General features: G+C 40.8%; 2 protein-coding genes across 8 annotated transcripts in view; one reads left to right on the forward strand and one right to left on the reverse strand.

Annotated features, from left to right (window-relative positions):
• The window catches only part of FILIP1L (filamin A interacting protein 1 like), a 76,512-nt gene extending 67,221 nt beyond the window's left edge, over positions 1–9,291 (forward strand). For both annotated transcript variants that reach the window (XM_087937360.1, XM_026700845.2), the window contains one exon: positions 8,981–9,291. In XM_087937360.1, the coding sequence (XP_087793486.1) occupies positions 8,981–9,079 (99 nt within the window). In that variant the 3' untranslated portion in view covers positions 9,080–9,291. The remainder of the gene's footprint in view (positions 1–8,980) is intronic.
• The window catches only part of CMSS1 (cms1 ribosomal small subunit homolog), a 167,855-nt gene extending 154,496 nt beyond the window's left edge, over positions 1–13,359 (reverse strand). For 2 of the 6 annotated variants that reach the window (XM_087937366.1, XM_087937363.1), the window contains exons 1-2: positions 12,909–13,253; positions 11,793–11,992 (exon numbers count right to left, since the gene is read on the reverse strand). In XM_087937366.1, coding sequence (XP_087793492.1) covers positions 11,793–11,856 — 64 coding nt within the window. In that variant the 5' untranslated portion in view covers positions 11,857–11,992; positions 12,909–13,253. Of the gene's footprint in view, positions 1–11,792; positions 11,993–12,908 lie in introns of all 6 variants that reach the window. The other 4 variants (XM_087937367.1, XM_087937368.1, XM_026700849.2 and 1 more) reach the window with 4 other exon arrangements.
• Between the last annotated feature and the right edge of the window lie 9 nt (positions 13,360–13,368).

The following is a 13,368-nucleotide window of genomic DNA, read 5'->3' on the forward strand; positions in this document are numbered from 1 at the left end:
GTGGATCAGTATCCATAAGATAAATCCTTCTACAAATAAGAGAATTATTTAATTAGAGAATGCATTACATGTTATGTTAATGCTGAAATATTAAGGAATTAAGACATGTAATTACCATGTACAGTAATATGTAATACACACACACACACACACACATACACACATATACATATATACATACATATATATGTTTTCTTAAGTTTTCGCGGGTACTTACATGTATGTTATTCAGCTTTGTTCGGGTATTTTCCCACGTCATTGTAGTTGTGCTTTTAAAGTTGTAGCAACGTTTCGGCAGAACCTCATCTGCCATCATCAGTCTTCTGTATATATACAGAAGCCTGATGATGGCAGATGAGATTCTGCCGAAACGTTGCTACAACTTTAAAAGCACAACTACAATGACGTGGGAAAATACCCGAACAAAGCTGAATAATATATGTATGTATGTATGTATGTATGTATGTTTGTATGTATGTATGTATGTATCTTTGGTTATTCGGGTTTTCTCCTGCGTAAGATTGGAAGTATCTAGGCAACGTTTCGATGAAGTCTCATTCATCATCTTCAGGCTTGTGTCTTTGGCTCTGTGCTTCTCAGAGTAACCCAAAGCCATACAGCAGGATCACAGCTCACCAGCTCAAATCCCCCAGCAACTAAGAGTAACCTGAGCACAACCAAGCCCCCACCTGAGCAGAACACACTTCCAGCCAATCAGAACACAGCCAAACCCCCAACCAATGAAAACACACCCCCACCCAATCAGAACAAAGCCAAGCCCCCACCCAATCAAGTCACATCCCCACTAGCAGTTAAAAGGAAGAAGCAGCTGCAAGCTCACATTACTCTGAGAAGCACAGAGCTGAAGACACAAGCCTGAAGATGATGAATGAGACTTCATTGAACTATTGCCTAGATACTTCCAATCTTACGCAGGAGAAAACCCAAATAACCAAAGATCCACATACAAATACCCGTGAGAACCTCAGAAAATAAATACACACACACATTAGTAGATTTTTATGGGTACAGGTATGCAGGTCTTGGAGTGTTCTGGTCTTTTCCCATGTAAGATTGAGAGTATCTTGGCGACGTTTCGACGAGGTCCCACTTGCCATTGTCAGGCTGGTGCTTTCGGCTTCGTGCTTGTGCGAGCAAAGCGTAATCGGAGCTGCTGTCTCCCTATATATACTGGTGGGGAGGTTGGCTGTGTTGTCATTTCTTGATTGGTTGATGGAGTTGATGTTTGCAGATTGACTGGCTTTTTTGTAAGAACATGTGTGGCTGAAGTATTGGCTATGTGTCTATCAGCCTCCTGTGTTGTAATGACCTGGGTCAGCGGTTGCCAACCGGTGGGCCATGGCCCACTGGTGGGCCGCAAGAAAATTTTGGTGGGCCAAAGAGAAATCTCACCCCCAGAGCATCCCCACAAAGCAATTAATCCAGGCTGTGCAGAAACACAAGGCTGCACCACCCACATGGCCCGCTGGAACCCTCCCCGCCCACTCACTCCTTACCCAGTAAACTTGCCTGCTAAATTGCTATTTTTCTTTTTTCCGACCATCATATGTTCTGCTTTGCTGGAAGATTTAGATTAGCTAGGAAGCAGGAAATGGTTGGATTCCTTGTTTTCTAGCTAGTCTTTAGATCTTCCGTTCAGCACAGCCGAACCTCCCTTAGGACTGAAGGTTTGCTTGCAAGCACATTCAGTGCAGACTCACGGCAAGCAAATTTGAAAGACTGAGCTAGCCGATGGCAGCTAGTTAGATCACTGAATGTTTCTGTGAGCAACTCAATTTGCCTGCTTTGTCTGATTTTGGGTAAAAGTTGTTCTTTTTATATAAAAATCAATATTTATATATTTATAATATTTACATACAAGCCATGCTCAGCCAGTCACATGACCACCAAGCCACATCCACAAATTAGACCACACCCACAGAACTGGTTAATGGATCTAAAATTATGAGCTTGGTGGTCCCTGTGGTCCACAAGGTTGGCGACCCCTGACCTGGGTAATGGGGTGTGTGATGACAATAGAACTCAGAAGGTCATCACACCGCCCATTACCCAGGTCGTTACAACACAAGCCAGCCAAACTGCAAACATCAACTCCATCAACCAATCAAGAAATGACAATACAGCCAACCTCCCCACCAGTATATATAGGGAGATAACAGCTCCGATCACGCTTTGCTTGTACAAGCACGAAGCCGAAAGCACCAGCCTGAAGAGTGGGACCTCATCGAAACGTTGGCAAGATACTCTCAATCTTACATGGAAAAGGACCCAAGCATGCATATATCTATCTACCGTGTTTCTCCAACAATACAGCCCCCCCCAATAGGAAGCCCCAACTTGTTTTATCGGCATAAAATCAAATTAAGCCTCTCCCCCCAAATTAAGGCCTATATTAAACATGCGAAATCGGGGGAAATGGGAGGGGCTTGCTGTTAGGAAGTACTTTTGTTGCATACCCGGATATGGTGCTGCCTGCGTTGACCTTGGCGTTGGTGGTGCCCTTCGTATCAAGAAGACCTTCCACCACCGTTGCTTTTCCTTCTCCCCATGTTGCCGCTGCGATTAGAGCAACGCTGCGGCGTTTGGCGCAGCCACGTACAGCCAGCCAGGGCTCCTCCCTGCAACCAGAGTCCGGCGGAGCCACTTGGCTTCAGGCGCTCCTGTCGCTGCCTTCCCTTTGCCTTCAAAGGCAAAGCCAATTCTTTTAAAAATGATGCCCTACTACCGGTATGACAAAGCCTCCCCTCCCTAACGGCCTGCGCTGCGTCCTCCTCCGAGCTGAGCCCTGCCAAGTCAGCACCTCTGCCCAATGGCCATGCCACTGCAGCGTATGGAGCTGCCAGCACATTTGGAGATGAGTCGGGACGGGGACAGGCTGGGCGAGGGGTGGAAAGGACGGGCAGCTTTGGGTTCTCTCCGCCGGACCCGCCAGCCAAGGAAGCAATGCTGCCATCTCCTCGCCTCCCTGGGTGGGCGCTATCACTGCCTTGGGCAGCCTCTCCCGGTGGCCCCTTCGAATTCGGGCTGGAGGGACTTGGGAAGGAAGCCAAGCTCGGGTCGGCCCGGCTCTTTTGCAGGTGCACACCCACAGCTTGCTTTCCTGGCTCTGCCCAGCCCGCACGGCTCTGGCACGGCCCTGGCGGGATGAGCGGAGGGCCCGGCGGGGAGGTGCTCCCTGCCTTGGTGAGAGCTCCACCACCGGGCAGGAGAGCCCACCTGTCAGCTGTGCTGAGCACCCCAGGCAAATGTCTTCGCGCTCTGCCCAGCGCCAGGCAGAGATGGCGGCTGGGCGCTTCTCCCGGGGTGGGCCAATCCTGCGCTGTGGCCCTGGGAGATTTGCCTCCCCACGTGGAGTTGGGCTGCCCTCTCAGGCAGGGGAGGCTTTGTCGTACCGGTAGTAGGGTGTTGTTTTTAAAAGAATTGGCTTTGCCTTTGAAGGCGAAGGGAAGGCGGTGACAGGAGCGCCTGAAGCCGAGTGTCTGCACCGGGCTCTGGTTGCAGGGAGAAGCCCTGGCTGGCCGCGTGTGGCTGCACCAAACACCGCGGCGTTGCTCTAAATGCCGCGGCAGCACGGGAGAAGGGAAAGTAACAGTGGCGGAAGGTCTCCTGATACGAAGTGCCCCACCAACGCTGAGGTCAACATCCAAGCTGTCGCCTCCTGCCTACCCGAGGATGCAAAGGGGGGGAATTAAGTCACCCCTGAAAAGACGGCCTAGCCATTTTTTTCGGGGGTCAAAAAAAAAAAAAGGCTCGGCCTTATTTTGTGAGAAACACGGTATCTATCTATCTATCTATCTATCTATCTATCTATCTATCTATCTATCTATCTTGTAGATTTTCATGGGTGCAGGTATGCAGGTTTTGCTGTGTTTGGGTCTTTTCCTGTGTAAGATTGAGAGTATCTTGGCAACGTTTCGACGAGGTCCCACTCGCCATCTCCAGGCTGGTACTTTCGGCTTCGTGCTTTGGCTTGCACAAGCATGAAGCTTCGGGAAAAGACCCGAACAGGTCAAAACCTGCATATATATATAGATATAGATATATAGATATTGATATTCATAGGACTCTCCCACCTTAACATTTCTTTCTTTCAAATATATTTCTATTTCCTTTTAATATTATTTAGTATTTTACGTTAGTATTTCTCATTAAAGGACTAATCAAAGATATTAATATGAGTTTGTATTTGGTCCTCTTTATGTATAATACTCTACTGACATAAAATAATTCCCAACAATGAACAGTTATATAAATATTAGAAATCCGGAATATGAGACTTTGATGTATGAAAGGAAGATTCATCAAGAGAGCTTCATGATCTATGGAACTGCAGAGAATCAGGAAGATGATTTTGAAAGAAATTCTGTAGGCAAGAACCAATATGTAAGCAAAGTGGGCTAAAACATTCCTTAAGGCCTGACAAACAACATAGTATTTGGAAGAGACTTGGGCAGGATCCTTCCTGGTTCAATGGGATATAAGGAGAAGGTAAGGTAATGCACAGGCTTGCATGATTCTATTAGGATAGCCTATTTCTAAGAAGCATAGTCTTCCTATGGAACCAATTTCCTGATCGGGTCTCCCCTTAAAGGCAGAGAGGAATTATCAATTTGCAATTTCAAAATGTTACATTATTCTTTAAGACAAGAGTGGGCAACTCTATGACATTTACTGATCACCTTTATAGCTCCTAACTAGTGGATGGTATTCTATTGGTTCGGCCCAGTTTTGGCATACTGGTAGCGCCCAAGATCAGCTGGCAGAGAATAAGTTCGCTCCAAGTCTCTCCGACGCTCTGCAGTTAGGCCCACCTTCTGGCCCCTGCTCCGAGGTCTTTTTTAACCTCTTAGCTGTTTGGCATGGCAGAGCGGATTGCTATGCTAAACAGCTGAGAGGCGCAATAGCTTAGTTTTTACTGTTTTAACATGCATGCGCAAAGCGTGTGTTTGGCACGTAATCGCGCGAATCACATGATCCCACCCCTGCAGCCACCCCCACCAAGCCACCCCTACAGACCCGATGGTGGGATCTTTTGAATCCCACCACTGTTCCTGACATTTTTCACGATTGTGCCTCTGATATTCAGAAGTATAATTACAATTTTCTGTGGTAAACTGTAATGCAAAGAAATAATAGCCAAGCTAGATCTTCTAGCTTAACAGGATGATTTTGCCTAAAGCCATCACTATCCCAAATAGACTCCCAGCAATTAGCGAATGTCATCACTATATCCCCGTGGCTTAGTAGACAATATAAAATCAAAGAAAGAACAAAATAAAAGGCAAATCTATACTCACTTAAGAATAAGCTAATGAAAGTTACTTTTCAGCAGGTATGAACAGGTCTGCAGAGCATACAATATAAGCAGTTATAGTAGTTGTGATACAGCCGTGATGGCAAACCTATGGCACGCGTGCCACAGGTGGTACGCAGAGCCATTTGTGCCAGCACACGAGCTGCAGGCAAACTTACCTCACTGCGCATGTGTAGGGTGTGGAGGGGTTCACATTTCCTTCTGGGTGCTGGCACACAAGCACGAGCGTGCAAGCACAAGTACAATTTTTGGCACAGGAACCCAAAAAAGGTTAGCCACCACTGTGATACAGTATGTGGCAGAATGGCATTAGGATCACTCAGAAATCCCCTATATACAATGGAGCTCTTTCCTCAATGTACAGAATTGAAGAAACATCTACAGATGGCTTGTAACTCATCTATCTATGCTACTTGATATTTAAAAGTTATTAAAAGTCCAAGTCATAAGTTAACAAAAGCACATCAATGGCTGAATGAACTCTAGTGTTCAATTGCAGCTGCTCTAGAACTGATTATTTTAACAGAAAAACTTATTTTATTGCAAAAGCCAATATATCACACAGCAAAATAATAAAAGCTGTTTTTAACCTGATCAGGGTATTTCTTCCTCTATATGGAATTGTTTGAAGTTTACCTAGCATGCTAAACCATGCTTTGTTTAAAACTACACAGTGGATTTGTGTAATAAATACATCTAATTTATTACCTACTCTGACACATAGTAGCTCTCCAAATTATAGCTTTAATGTATGATTTCACATCCCTGCACATTTTCTTAAGTGGAGAAGTCAGAAACTGGATTTTTTGAAGCAAATCCTCCTTTTTCTCTAGAGCTACAATTCCTCATTTGAAACAAAATTCAACTTTTATCAAACAAGTTGAGACAAATCTTATTTTGATAATCTGCAGAATTAAAAGTCAGTGGTTTCTACACATACAATTTTTACTGACAGAAACAGTTCTTGAATTTTGTACAAATGCTTAATTGGCTATATCTCCAAGGAGATTAGAAGCAATAATAACTCTTAAAATTATTTCTAGGTAAAATTAGACCTGGTATTTAAAAAATCTAGTTTTCTGGATTGTTGTATTTTTCCAAGCAAATTAAGAAGCTTTGTCCCAATTTAACCTTTGTTTCTTTTTCCAATGAAAAATTATTTTGAAGGCAAACTATTATAAGAAGCATAATGACTAGAAGCAGCAGTGCATGCTTCCATTTACATATTTCCTCTTCGCCACCACATCACATAACACTAGTTTATTTAGAACTCCAAATGATAATAATTTTTATTAAAAGGTTATGTTAAGAAAAAAAGCCAGCATAGGTTGGGAGGTTGTACTTTTTACCGAAATCCAAAAGGTAGGACAAAGCCCTATTTCTCCTCTTTGGTTGGGCTGGGCCAGGCAAACTGTAGCTTCAGAAAAAGCTTCATGAAAAAAACTATAGCCAAACTTTATCTTTATTGTAACACAACATATTACTTATTCAAACAACTCAGTTCTTTAGGTTAATTCCCTTTCTCCCATAAATTTATAATTTATAGCAAAATCCTTGCTACTGTAGCCTAATAATCCCTATTACCTTATCCTACTAATAATGCTGTGCTCCTACTATATCAATACAACAATTTGACTTTATGGAATAGAAATCAGTTAACTGTACCCCATACTAGCCACTTATAGAATATTTAAATTAAAAAACTCTGAAGGATATTTAATTTTCATTATTACATAAATTTAATGAAGACGTATGTTTAAATATTTATCAAATATAGGCATGCAAAGCTGCTTCATTTTAATAAATTACATGTTTTATTATATAAATCAACATAAGTTAATATGGTCTCATCAAGCAAACTGTTACAAGGATATCATATCAGATGATGATGAGAAAAATACTCAAGGCCTATTTTCACACTACCAATGCAGCCCCTCCAGCTGATCATCAAACTTAAGTCATCAAGCTTAAATCTTGCCTGTAGATTCAGTTTTTCTGCATATATACTGTTTACATTTTTTCAGCCTTGATTTAGTGAGAATGGTTAGATGTGTGTAATTAGAATTTAATGTAATCCTCTCCAACCATTTCCAGATGTATAATTGCCTTTGTTTACCTCATGCTTTCTCAAAAGCAAGTCCTGAGTTCTGGACTCTGCTCCTTCCTGAAATACAGAGATTAACAACATCACTTATATTAAAGGAGACATTGAAAGGGGGTTTAAAATGTTGTATATCAATTGACCAGAGTTTAGTTTTTTAGATGATCTGGGAAACTTAACTCCAAGCCTGTACAGGTAGTCCTTGACTTACAACTACAATTGAGCCCAAAATATCTGTGCTGAGTGAGTCAGTTATTAAGTAAATTTTGCCCCGTTTAATGACCTTTCTTGACACAGCTGTTAAGTGCATTGCTGAAATTGTTAAGTTAGTAACATGGTTAAGTGAATCTGGCTTCCCATTGACTTAAGTTTGTTAAAAGTCATAAAAGGTTCATGACCCCACAATACTGCAATCGTGATAAATATATGTCAGTTGCCAAGCATTTGAATTTTGATCACATGACCATGGGGATGCTGCAACAGTTCTGTGAAAAACAGTCATAAGTCACTTTTTTCAGTGACGTAACTTGAAACCGTCACTAAATGAACTGATATAAATCAATATGTATACCTATATTAGCCAAACAAGTAAAAATTCCAAAAGTTGCAATAATATCACATTTAGAGAATGGTGAGAGCTTAATTAACATGTTCAATATTTTATTCCTGTTATTTTCTGCATTATTATTATAAACTTCAAATGGCACCAAGTATCCCCTTTGTTGTCAAAAATAATTCTGACCTATATAGCAATGCACAGAACATTTTGTTATTTCAGGTTTCCTATATGAACTATGTTAACAATAATGTCATATTTTATTGTTGCTTTCCAACATGTTCTGTATTTTTTTATAGTTAGGAATATCTTATATACATCTCAGTGTCTCTGCCCCAGAATTTAATTCAAATACTACAAACTATTGAGCTTTGCTGCCATCTAGAGATAAGAAGTAGATTAAATCCTTTAAAAGACTTGAATTTTCAGCAACGCCATACAAAGCATTTAGCAAAGAAAACATTGTACTTCATCTCACAACAATGAAAGATCACTACAATCTCGATGGGATATTCTCTTGGCATAGGAATCTAGTTCTTTTCTGAACCAGGATAACACTATGGTTAGCTCTTATAGTAAAACTATACATTAACTAATCAATATTTAATCTAGATATTGTGACTACCAGCCCATATGTTTATCACATGATATGATGCAATGTGCCAACCTAAAAAATTGGCTTAATTATTATAAAATAAATAACCATACCTCTGTCATGCAAGTGAAGCCCATAACTGGATTCAAATTAAGATGAATTGCTGTCTGCTTGTATTTTGCTTAGTATGTTGTACATATCTGACAAGAGTTATGTACGCAAGGAGTTTACAGTTTAGCATGATGTATGAATGCAGGCTACATAATCTAGTATCTTCATTTTTTTTTAAAGTAAAAAAACATTGTCATGTTTTGAATATACTTTTTCATACAAATTTATACATTAAAATTGATAACTATGCAAATATTTTGATTTCTTTTATTTTAATTATAGATTGCTGATGTTTTCCGTCAAGCAATTCCTATTAGAAATCCTAAATCAAAAACCATCAGTACAACAGTGCTACCAGTGAGGATACCTTCTGGACAATAGAAGAAACCAACTTAAGATACTAAAGATGGGACATCAGACATCACCAAATCATATTCCCAATATTGCTACTCAAAATGTCAGGAAGACATAAGACTGCTGATATGTGGGATAATCATCACTTAACTCATAAGTAGAAATGATTTTGCACACCAATACAGCAAAAAAGATTGATGTTGACACTGGAATTAAAAAGCACTGAGACTTTCTTATAACCAGAAATCTACTATTCAGTATAATCTTGCCCCATTTTCCTAATGTCAAAACAACAGCAACACTGGACAGAGCATAATGAAGAGACTTTAAAAATACAGCCACTACTCTGCTATTATTTTCTCCCAATTTCCCAGTGCAGTATTAAGGGCAATTATACTCTTGATTCACAACTCAATCAACCTTAAAGAGACAAAGAGTTCTTTAAGGACTAAGGACAAGGAATCAGATAGAAAACAAAGTATGCAAACCCTAGAAAAACAAGTGTTTTTATCCTCAGCAGAAAAAAAAAAGCAGTGTTATCATGGCACTATAAAATTATCATAGGATGATAAAATGTCACCAGTCCCACTTCAGCCCCAACAGAAAACAAGAGGAAGAAATCCTACATATTGCATAAGCAAATGAAGAAATGGATTACTGTCACCAAATGTGCTTTTGATGTGTTTTTCAAAATTGGGATGCTGTGAATTTTGCTTGTCACATGCATTTTTACATCAATATTTCTGACATAATATGGTAAATGAAAAACTATTTTTAAAATTGGATTCTTTTAAAATTATTAGACCTGTACGGAATGTAGAATAGGCAAGAAGTATATTCATTGTATCTTATTATAAAATAAATTATTTTAGTATTTAAACCTCAATACAGGGATGAACAACATTTTCATTAAATAACATTCCTAAACTATTTGTGAGTGCTTCATCACTGGAGGTTTTTAAGAAAAGACTGGACAATCACTCATATGAAATGGTATAGGATCTCTTGTGCAGGGGTTTGGACTAGAAGGCCTCCAAGATCCCTTCCATCTCTATTCTGATTGATTTACTACTCATAGAAAAGGAATATTTTTTTTCAATTAATAGATTGTACAAAATGTATAAAATGATAGCAAGCCATAGATCACTTGCTCTAGAATTAATCCATTGCTTCCAAAGTTATTTTTTCCTCTCCATTTTTGCTAACGAATGTTATAGAGCTACAATTATGCATAATTCCTCATTAACACAGGAGGACCATATCTACATCCCAATATAAAAGTTAACTTTGATTAACCAATCATTCAATACACAGCACACAGAAGTTACATTGTATCTTTTAAGAATGTTTTAATTCTTCATGAGATGGGGACCATCCCCCATTATACATCGGTTGGAATTTGTTTAATTGGGTTTTATCTAGTTTTCAGATTTTTATTGGCATCAAATCACATTCCAGGTCATATTTATGCAGAAATATTGAAAATTCAAAATGGATCATAAACTTTTAAACACCACAGTAATTCCTCTTTACAACATGGTCATATTCATTATAGTCCAGTGGTGATTAACCTTTTTGGCACTGAGTGCCAAAATGGGAGTCTGTGCATGCGCCGAAAACTGGAAGCTTAGTTTCCCAGTGCGCATATGCGCACCAGCCACCTGACCTTCCAGTTTCTAATGCGCATGCGTGTGTGAAAACCAGCTGGCTGGCACATGCATGCACTCTGGGGAATTGCTCTTCCAGTTTCTGCTCCCGCATGCGAGAAGACCATCTGGCTGGTCCGCATGCACATGCCGGAACCCGTAATAGCAACAGATGACAGCTGATGTGCCTGGAGAGATGCCTCTGCATGCCACTTCCAGCACATGTGGCATAGGTTCGCCATCACAGTTATAGTCATCAGGAGCTGAAGTGGACCAGAAGATGGAGTGCAAAAGTTATATATCTGATATACTGTAAAGCCTCAATGACTGTTTATAATATACACAGATAAGGTATACATATTTGCATAAATATATATTGCAAACAGCAAGAACGGGTAACTAAAAACTAAAGCTTGGTCTCACCTATGGTAACTGACCTGAAAATTCTGTAAGATTAAAAAAAGTGTGCATAAGAGGAAGACACATCACACTGAGCTGGAGGAAAGCTGCAATAATATGTAACTAATAAAAGAAAATAAATATCTAAGCAGAGGTCATATTCTGCTAAACAGATATTTCAATGCATACAAATGCAGCTAATCAGCCACTAGAAAGTGTTCCAACATTTCACCAGTACAGCAGAGCCCCCCAAAGCTCACTCCCTCTCTGCCCCCTTCATTTACTTCCAATAATTGTTATTCCGCATCCTTTTCTAATGTCTCTGCCTGCAGTTTGAGAGTACACTTGTATCTGTTTTCAGTGGAATCAGAGACATGGCATCTGTTCATTGGCATATTTTAATAGTTTTATAATCTATTTATAATCTATTTTAAGGAACCAAATACAAAAGTGGAACATCCAATACGTCTTATGTACTTCTCGAACGTATATAGAAAATAATTAGCCTACCTTTCCCACTCTTTGACTGAAAAAAAGAAAGCTAGTTTTCATGCAAGAGCCTATCGACTCTTCCTTTCTGAGTCGTTCCTAAATACCCAGAGCAATGCGAAGAGACTGCAGTTAAATATGAGGCGATGAAACCGACCATAAAATTAGCATCCCAAAACTTCCACGCTTTTTCCAAAGCCCGGTACCTGGACTACTACGCTTGGTTCCTTCAGGTGTCTCCCACCAAGGCTCGTCCAACCTGTCCGCCATGCTGTGTAACCCACGCCGCCTCTGCCCGCTGCCGGCGGCCGCTTTGAACGCCTGAATCCCGCCCAGTGGGTCGGGCAGGGAGGAATTTCAAAGGCGAGGTTACTTTCGTTTCGCTGACAGCGGGCGATGACCTGGGCTGGGGACAGGAAGAGGAGGAGAATGGCACTGCACATCTACAGAGTTACAAACAGTTCAGTGCTCTATAACTAAGTATTAAGACATTCCATTACTACGTGTAATCGGACTTGCTTCTAAGGAAACGCGTGGCGGACGTTTGATTTTGGGTTGCGCGAGCTCCCAGCTGCGCTAATTCAGCCTTTGCAAAAGGAGATGTCAACTGTGGTTGACATCCCGATGTCTCTGCTCGCAAAACTGTAAGCCGGGGTCCCCAAACTTGCAACTTTAAGACTTTTGGACTTCAATTCCCAGAATTGAAGTTTTGCTGGCTGGAGAATTCTGGGAGTTGAAGTCCACAAGTCTTAAAGTTGTCAAGTTTGGACTCCTCTACTCTAAGCCAACAACAACAAAAAAACCGTTATAGAATGGCCTGGCTCAACGGTAAACCAAACTATATTTTAACCAGGGTTGTAGTGTAAGCTCACCCGCAACTAAACTACCCCTTAACAAGTGGCGCTGGCTCATCCGGGCAGTTTGGGATATAGGGATCTGGAGCAAACCCCGAAAAATAGATTGCTTACTTAAATGTCGTGATTTTGTTTACCGTTCTTGAACCTTAGCTGAATTATTTTGCTCCGAGTTAGCCACCGGGTTTATGATTTAACATAACGCCGAGAGCAAAACGTCAAAATATGCTTGTGGTTACGTTTCGAGCTGGGTTGTGCTGTGTGCTGCAATAGACTCGGACCTGATGACAATTTAAAAACAACGCCGCTGGAGCGTGGTGCGCTTGTTAGCGTAAAGGCGTGGTAAGTTTCGCGGTATCTGTATCAGTTCAGTCTAACTTTCAGACCATCAGGAATTATGCTGGTAAATGCACCCTCATTAGGGCGGTGAGCTGATCACTTCATCAAGCAAGCACCTCTGCAACCTACCAGAAACAGATGAGGCTCTGTTGATTTATCTCTTCATAATATGAAGTAGAGCAGCAAAGATTTCTGACTTCTAACCGTAAAAACACTCAAAAAACTTCCCGCTCCCAAACATGTTTAGCTGAGAACCGTACATCTACTGTACAACAAAATATTATGCAGTCTCCATTAAAAAAAACAACCAATGATCCCAATATAATAGTTTAGACTTCCACGTTGAAATCTTATGCCTGTGGACTCAGAAGTAAGCTCCAGACTGTTCAATGCTTATTTGTATTCTTAAAACTTCGTTTTCTGACCTCTGATTGACGCTGAAGTTATGGATACCTCTTTTGCCCGCAGGAACCCGCTTCCAGGAAGCAAAACGAGACGGGCCGATCTTTTGTTATAGTTCTATATGTTGGCGTCATCGTAGCTGTTGCCACTTTACGACAGCCATGCATGAGTTTGGGGTGTGAACGGC

This window comes from Pseudonaja textilis, chromosome 7, assembly GCF_049901715.1.
Source record: "Pseudonaja textilis isolate UNSWEBS1 chromosome 7, rPseTex1.2, whole genome shotgun sequence".
Classification (NCBI taxonomy): Eukaryota; Metazoa; Chordata; class Lepidosauria; order Squamata; family Elapidae; genus Pseudonaja; species Pseudonaja textilis.